Source organism: Fulmarus glacialis, unplaced genomic scaffold, assembly GCF_000690835.1.
Source record: "Fulmarus glacialis isolate BGI_N327 unplaced genomic scaffold, ASM69083v1 scaffold33072, whole genome shotgun sequence".
In the NCBI taxonomy this organism is placed as follows: domain Eukaryota; kingdom Metazoa; phylum Chordata; class Aves; order Procellariiformes; family Procellariidae; genus Fulmarus; species Fulmarus glacialis.
Genome location: NW_009196744.1, coordinates 105,352 through 113,850, shown reverse-complemented (window position 1 = coordinate 113,850; position 8,499 = coordinate 105,352). Strand labels below are relative to the sequence as shown.

The following is an 8,499-nucleotide window of genomic DNA, read 5'->3' as shown; positions in this document are numbered from 1 at the left end:
AAAATATAACTGTGTATGCTTGGTGGTGGAAAAAAAATCTCTGTACAAGGCAAAACTGACTATTTGCATACAAGCTTGAAGAGTTAAGCACTTTGCAACACTTAAGTAATATGTTACATGTATTTTGAGAAATGATTGGGGGAAACAGTTGTGTACTCCAAGCAAAATTTATTAGAAGTCTATTCAAGAAAAAAAACCACAGAGACCTTTTGCTTGTAGGAATTCAAGGTCAGTTACCCGAAAACCAGGTATGAAAAACCTGCATTTTTCTAAAATCAGATACAGAGTAGAAACAGTACTTTTTAAATATCACAGGCAACAGATATTTAAGTCTTCAGTCATAAATGGCATCAAAGATAGGTATTAACCTCACAGCAAAGCTGCATGCAGATCTAGTTTAAAATCGAAAGCCTTTGAATATAAAGCTTTTGCCATGAAATCTGCAATAATAAAGGTATGCTGCACAAAGATGTTTCTTTACCTTTGTCTTAATGACATTTTGGAGTAATAAAGACATATGTACATTTAGATTTGGCTGGTAAACCATATTTTAATTAATAAAATTTTGCATAAAATGCTATCTTACAGAATTGCACTATCCAGATGTGCTTATGGTAAATAGAGCAAGAAAAGAAAAATGCATTGAAATGTTCTGTATGTGAAGAGGGCAAAGATCAAATAAGGAACTTAATTTTTTTAAAATCAACAACCAAATGGCTCTGTACAAAAAAGCAAACATATGTACAAAATACTACAGAGACTACATATATTTTGATAATTTCAATCCTTTACCCATGAGAAATGCAGTAGAAGCTTTTGCCATCTATAAGGTGCTGAATAAACCAAATCTGAATTTTTATTTTCATAAAGCCACAGTCATTGTCATCCTGTGCCTTAATTTCATTTGCTATTTATGCTTACATTTGCTTATGGAAAATGTATGTTTTCAAATACTTGTTTAATTCAGGAAAAAAAAACAACACTTCTAAAATGTATCAGTTTTAATACTTGTGACTTTTTTTTTCTGTACTAAATTTCTAAAAAGAATGTGTAACTCAGGTTTTGTTAACATACATACATATATATATAGTGAAATAAATCAGCACATGATACTTGTGAATATTTTTCAGGTGGCTATGTTAGGAAAAAAACCACAACCCAACAGCCCTTTGCACTAACACTGTTTACTTCCTGCTTCTTAAAATTACTGCGATACGTAAAAACACTAACCTCTGAAATCTCACGTTGCTTACTGTTACAACATTTTGATTACAACCACTTAATGCCAGACATCAGTAGCCAGTTATTATTGTCTATGCTTATATCATTGTCTGTCTCTTCATTAAATCCTCTTTCCCGAGTTTTTATGCCTCTTGCACTTCTTACCTTTTAACAGAAAACACTATAGCTTTTTTAGGGGAAAAAAGAAAAAAAGGTTTAGCCAATACCATTGCACCCGTTCAGAACACTTGCAGTTCTTCCATTTTTCACTATGCTTGCTTGAGATTTTACAATCACTGTGCATATGTTACAACATACAAGTGCAGGCAAAAAACCTATATTATAATTTGTCATACATTGTAAACCAGTACAATAGGCAAACCTGTGATACAGCAAAGTGAAAGCAACAAATGCTGCCAAGCTAGTAAGAATGTGGAAACTCAAACAATTTTTTTTAAAAAATAGTAAACAGCAACTTCCCCCTGTATTACATGCATGCCGAAAAAATCCCATCGGGCCACCTGATAGTACCACAAATGTCCAAACCAAGAACAGTTTCTCCCCCTCCCTAGCCCCCATGGCAATTCATCTGTGTACCTGTCATCAGGCTTTTCCTACTATGTTGCAAATGAAAAGATTTAAAGCAGGGAGTATTTAAACGTTGAAACGATTCCTCTTGATTCAGAAAAACTTAGTTATTCACACCGTGGTCGTTGCTGTAATACTGCTGGAACATTTGGCGGATGGGGTGGGATGAGGATGAGCTAGATGGCCTCTACTTGAGACTGCAAGCAAGAAAACAGAAGACCAGCATAGCATGTTTTCTAGCAGCTTTATGCAGATGTGTTGCAGAGATGCAGCATAAATAAGTAGAAAAAAAAATTCACAGCCTCTTGACATAGTTTCCAGGGAAAGTACCAAAGAATTTGGTTCTTCTCGAGGTTCCTGAAATTAGAAGCAATAGATGAAAGATGGGATAACAACAGGAAATCACCATGTAAGCATGGACTTTAAATTTTTATGTTTAATATTGCACAAACAGATATATCTACAGTTCTTTATAATATAACTTCAAAAAGTTAGTTTGAATTTAATTTGTGAGTTCTGAGTTTTAACAAATTATAACTGCAGGAAGGAAAAAGCAAATAAAGAGGCATATTTGATTAAATTATTAGGCCTGATCAAAATCTGTGCTAAAATTTTGATTTGGCACACAGAAATAATTTAATTTCAACAACATCAGGTCTATTTAAATAATTTGAATTTTTGAAATGCTGAGGACTAGTTAGCCAGTGTGTGCATGAGGGTTTATGGAATGATTAAGCCACCTTATCTAGGCCTAGTTACGAAATTTCCGTTCAGTAATACTTGGTTCTCACAAGCAGTCAGTGCTGTGGATGTATTCATGTGAGTAAGTTCTACATTACCTGGTCTTTATGAAAAGAACAGTAATACATAGTCCATTTTGTGTCCCATGAGAATGACAACAGTGCTGTACAACAAGCATGTCAATTTCTGTCCATCAATTCCAAAAGACAAAAGTGAAAAATTGCCCCTAATTTCAGTGGATTTTGTTTGGTATTTCTCCTGATAAAGCCAGGTTCAGGTTTATTACACTGAATACCAAAAATTAATTCGTTTAAAAGCCACCAAGCAGAGAGGGCAGCAAAGGTCAGGGAAAAAAAAAGAAAGAAAAAGCAACCGAATTAAAACATACCCACAAACCATCCATCATCACATTTTTCCATCACATCAATGACATCTCCCTCTCTGAGCTCCAATTCATCTTCGTTCCTAGGAGTATAGTTATATAGAGCCTGAAACCTTAAATAGGACAAATGATGCATTTTAAAAAGAAGTAAGAGTTCTTTGCACCTTTGCTGAAGTAAAGGACCTGGTTTAAACATTAACTAGGAAATAATACTTCTTGTAAATATAGAGGAAAATGGTGGACTTCAGGGCTAGGTATGTGTTGTAGCAAATAAATAAAACTTTATCAGAAAGGTCACTCATCAGACACTAAAGACTGGGGACTCAAGGCAAGCCTGATAGCTCCTCAACCAATTTATTTAATCAGTTGCTCTGAACACAGAATTCTAGTGTTTTGGGTTTTTTTGTTTTTTTTTTTTTTTTTTAAGCATTATTCTATAGTTGATTCACCTAAACAGAGGACTTCTAGAAGGGACTCTGTAGACGCGCTAGCCCCTTAACCCGCCATGGTCGGCACCTAAAACTGGCTCTGCCTTTATGCTCCATAAGCTGAACCTAGCGTACGCGTTCTCTGCCCCAGCAGAGCAAAGAGCCGCACCGCATAAGCAAGTGCCTGGCGTCCTTCCGCAGTCGGTGGAGGAGGGTGCCCAGGAGAGTGGCTGGCACTCACTACGGATGTGTGGGGGGGACGGGGGGACCTCCCTGGGCTCCTCCGTAGCAACTGCTGAGGTGCGATTTGGCACTAGAGGAGCCCTGCATGTAAAAGAGGTGCCTACCTCTGGGGGGAAGGTGGACAGTAATTGCTATTCGGAAACATACAGCAGTAACCCTTTCCCTGGTTAAAACTGCCCCCGCCGTGTATATATATAAAAAAAAAATCTCTGAGAGTGAGGGAGAGGCTTGAATCAAATCAGGGGACATGACTGACTTGTTCCTCCACCCCAGCCAGGGGCTGCAGATTGAAGGATCTGAGGTGGATAAACGGAAAAGAGGTATGAGATCACTAAATTTATTATCTTTCATCCCTTGTCAGCTTCTAGTTGAGTTTCCTGGAATTGAAAGAATGGCAATAAACTCTTAATAGGGGGAACTGAAGGTTCTTCGGCTGACAGCCCACGGGAAAATTGCTGCAAAAGCCCATGAGTCCGCAGAGTCAGAATCTGCCTTTTTTTCTAACCATCTGTGGCCCAGCTATGACTGACTGCGTGTAAAGGAGCAGGGTGCAACTGCAGAAATTGTACAAAGGAAATAGTTTTAATTTCAAAATATTAAACCAAAACATAATCATGTCCATTTTTCCCCCTTAACAACAGTTCACTGACTTCAAAATCTTAATGCCATTACACTTCCCCCAATAAGAACAAAAAACTCCCCCTTTGGTGTGTTGGTACTGAGTATTTCCATTAGCTCTGTATCATTCAGGCAAAGTCTCCATTGCTTAAATGAGATGTTTATTTCAGTAAAAAATTCCTGCTCCTGAAAGTCCCATTTGAAAATCCTATACACAGACTGGTGCTAGGCTTAGTATAATGATGGTCTTTTTGAATAAACCACATTTATTTTTCACATTGCTGGTTTGGAGAAAAAAAAGACACTGTTCCAAGAAAAAAAAGATTTTAGCTTAATTTCTCCTGACTCGCAGTTATCTCCCCAAACCTGAAAAGTTTAACTTTATATTTTAAATCATACTAACAAAACGGAACGGGACTGGTTATTTAAGCAATTACCTCTGGTAATTTCTGTAGCAGGAGTAAGAACAATCTGTGCAAAAAATTAAATGGCAATAACATCTTCTGTCATGCTTATCGTTACTGCAGGAAAACAGAGCTATGATGATATTCCAAAACTGATTAAATGCAGCTTCCAAAGATACAGGAGTTGCAGATGTAATGTGTCATGAATAGGATTCAAGCCAATTACTTACTCAAATACACTAACAAGAACTTCCCAATTAGCCCTCTTTGTACTTTAGAAATCTAATCTTAGTAATTTCCAAATAATCCATTTTAATAACTCCTTTGTAGTCATTTAATTCTCTCTTTGCTAATCTAGGAATTTCTTAAATATGAAAACTCTACTACCGTTTACAACACTAAGAGAATACATGTTCAAGACAAAGACTGGTTGGTTGGCAATTTAAATATATTTCTATTTTTAATTTTAGGAATAAGTAACTTTAGTCATGAACTACTTCTACTATATTGAACAAAATTAATTAGATAATTATTGCTTACAAAACAGAGTTAGGTGCTTCAGTATGCTCAACAAAACCAACAGGAGCTTGAGAAAAATGGTTTTAGTAAGATTGAAACCAAAATGTCCAATTTTCATTATATGTTATTTACCGTATAGTTATTTGGTAACTTTTTGCCCCTCTCTTCTGTCTTGCCACTTCTTCAAGTGACTAACAGGTAAACTTTTAAATATTATTAGATGCTAAGCCTTAGTTACATTTAGGAGAATTAATCTAATAGGGCATACTCCAAAGTGCCTTGATGCTAGGGGAAGAATGGCTACTGGTTTCAATGATCACTGAAGCAAGACCCAAGTGCAAGACTTAAAAAAAAACAAACCAACAAAAAAACCCCCAAACAAATCGAAACAATCCTGCACTGAACTTGCGTTTTCATAGTCAGCACTGAAATAACCTTACATGCCTTACATGTTTTATCCCAAGTCCTTACATTGTTTGTGAAAATAAGACTTGAGATCTAGGTGGTTCTTCAGTTTTCCTAAAGGCTTTCTTCTATCTAAGTTTTAAATTGCACATGTAAATTACACCAAAAAGTGTGAGCCTGTGTTCCTGCGGTCAACATTATCAAGTTATTTTTTTTTCCCTATTCACATCCAGAACTGTTTTGGAATAATTTGTGTCAAGTCAGTAAAGCAGATGAGTTGAATCAATGTTAAATCTTTAACTGGCATTCTGCTGAGATGTAAAAATGGAGAGAATAAAAAAAGTCAAACTTAATTTTTACATAATTATTATCCCTTTCAAGTATAAACGATGGGAAACTGTAAGTTGGCATGTCTGTCTGAGTTTGATGTAAATTCAATAACTAAGGCTTTGCCCTCTGGGACCTTCTTGGATATCTTCCTATATCATGCGGTTATCTGTAAATTTCTGAAATCTCTTCATAATTGTACTTGGCAGGTTAACAAATTATTTGACGATGTGCTGGCTATTGCTTAAATCTTAGGTTTTGGTTTAATAGACAAGAAGTATACTTACGGTTCCCCCCCACTGTGTATGTTTTCATGAGCAAGCACAGGGCGCTGTGGCTGAAATGAAATGGTTTGAAATGTAATAAAGATTTATAGTCTAAGGTCCAAGTAGTTGGATAGGGGCACGATACATGGTTGCTTGAGACTTCATAGTCTACCTTGTGTAAAACAACACCCTCCTGCCCCTCCCCCCCCAACTCAAAATAAATTCTTAAGAGACATGGCAAGCAACAGAATCTTGGCAGGTTTAAAGATCTGATTTTTGGAGGACATAATGAAAAGTAGAACAAAACTGTGAACTTTTATCAACAGTCCATTCTATTTATAGTAGAGTAGAAAGTTGGAATAGAACACTGCTGCCTCTTCACTGTGAAACAGAAATAGCATTAGAAAAATCAGATGCAACTGATGAACATTATACATTCCTTGGGTGAAGTATATTTTTAGATAAGCAGAAATAAAATCTCCTATACATAATGGCAGAATTTAGAATATTCATAGACAAACAACATACCAATTTACATTACACACATAGAGTACTAACTTGGCAGGCATAACATGCTATGCTTTAATTAATTCCGTTTCATCTCAAGGGGGAGCACAAAGCCATGCAGGCTGCTGGGAAGCAAAGAGCAGAAAGAATTTTTGAAAGAGTGCACGTAATTGTGTGAAAATAACAACTAACACTTTCACTTCAGAGGAAAAAGTAGTTTGTATTTCCAGTGCAAAGCTTTATGAAAGGAACTACTTTCCTTCTTAATGGAGCATTACCCACCACTAATATCCAATAAATCTGGACATAATGGGAACGAAAACTATTAACTTCCTACAGAAACAATATCCTGCTTAGAAAGACGTTGACTTATACTGATTAGAATCTGGCTGGGGCCAGAAACAGTGCAGGAGCAGCTGCTTGGGAGAGCTCTTGACGTGAGCAGTGATCATGTTCTCTGTTGACTGAGGATGCCCTATGGTCATGCCGTAGAGACTGACAGTCTGATACCAGTCTGGGAACAGCATCTGTTTTGGGAGTGTGGATATCAAACACATCTCATAGCACTTTCTTTCATGAATTGAGTAAACTGCAACCTGATCTTGAAGCCATGGGATTTATCTTATTGCTCCATGGTTCCCTCTCTCCAGGTTTGACTATTTCAGTTCATCTTGCTTCAGTCTACTCTTGAAGATGACACAGTCTTCCATGACAGAAGGTTGTGGTAAACAACCCACAGCCTGATGATATCAATTGAATGTTAAAATGCACTATGGGGTTTTTTCTTTTTTTTTTCTTTTTTCTCCCTCCCAAAATCTCCAGATGAAATTGAAGTAGTTAAATTTCTTTTCATCATGTTTGTATGTGTACATGCAGAAAGTATTGTGAACATTCTTCACTTCATCTTTACAGTCTGTAAAGTATAATTTTAAAAAGGTGCCTAAAGATGCAAGCAGGTAGATTACAGAACTTTTATTTATATTAATGACAGCTAGCTGGGAAAAAGGTTTTCAAAGTCCAAAAAAACCTGTTTATACTCTTTGACTCTCCTCTGCCAGTGTACAAGAAAAATGGATAATTTTTACTGAAGAATCCAACAATAAAGATTGCAAATCAGACATTTCAGTTCTCAGTAAACCCTCTTGAACAGTTGGCTTGTCAAGCAAGAAGAGAATATTCCACTGGGCAGATTGCTTGGTATTTGGATTGGAATCTGACCTTATTCTCTGCTAATCTTTCATCAAGTCTGTAACTGAGCTGAATGCCGAAGATAGTCAGAGATGCAAGAGAACTCAACTGAGGTTAAGAATTTTTCTTGCAAACAATAAAAGTCAATGTCCTAAACAATACGACAAATCATTTAATGCTTTGAACATATACCAAGCCAGGAAGAAATTAGGTAAGTCAGTATTATCTTTCTGCATATGCTTCAATGCTTTAAAACATTTTATTGCTAGTTAACTACTGTAGAAACAGACGATAGAAAATCAAGGTGAGTGAAGATTTTCAACTCTGTGTTATTGCTACAGAGAAAACTTTGATGGAATCAGAATCTGGGAAAACTAGGGTGAAATAATCTGTGCTATGTCTGAACAGGGGGACCTTGGAGCTCTCTCTCTATCTGAATGCATTCCTCAATAGTACCTTTTATTGCTAGTTAACTACTGTAGAAACAGACGATAGAAAATCAAGGTGAGTGAAGATTTTCAACTCTGTGTTATTGCTACAGAGAAAACTTTGATGGAATCAGAATCTGGGAAAACTAGGGTGAAATAATCTGTGCTATGTCTGAACAGGGGGACCTTGGAGCTCTCTCTCTATCTGAATGCATTCCTCAATAGTACCCCAGC

General features: G+C 36.5%; 1 protein-coding gene across 3 annotated transcripts in view; it reads right to left on the bottom strand.

Moving 5' to 3' along the window:
* Positions 1-1,680: 1,680 nt before the first annotated feature.
* The window catches only part of SORBS2 (sorbin and SH3 domain containing 2), an 85,741-nt gene continuing 78,922 nt past the window's right edge, over positions 1,681-8,499 (bottom strand). For all 3 annotated transcript variants that reach the window (XM_009572304.1, XM_009572306.1, XM_009572305.1), the window contains 3 exons: positions 6,164-6,213; positions 2,939-3,045; positions 1,681-2,166 (listed from right to left, as the gene is read on the bottom strand). In XM_009572304.1, coding sequence (XP_009570599.1) covers positions 2,105-2,166; positions 2,939-3,045; positions 6,164-6,213 — 219 coding nt within the window. In that variant the 3' untranslated portion in view covers positions 1,681-2,104. The remainder of the gene's footprint in view (positions 2,167-2,938; positions 3,046-6,163; positions 6,214-8,499) is intronic.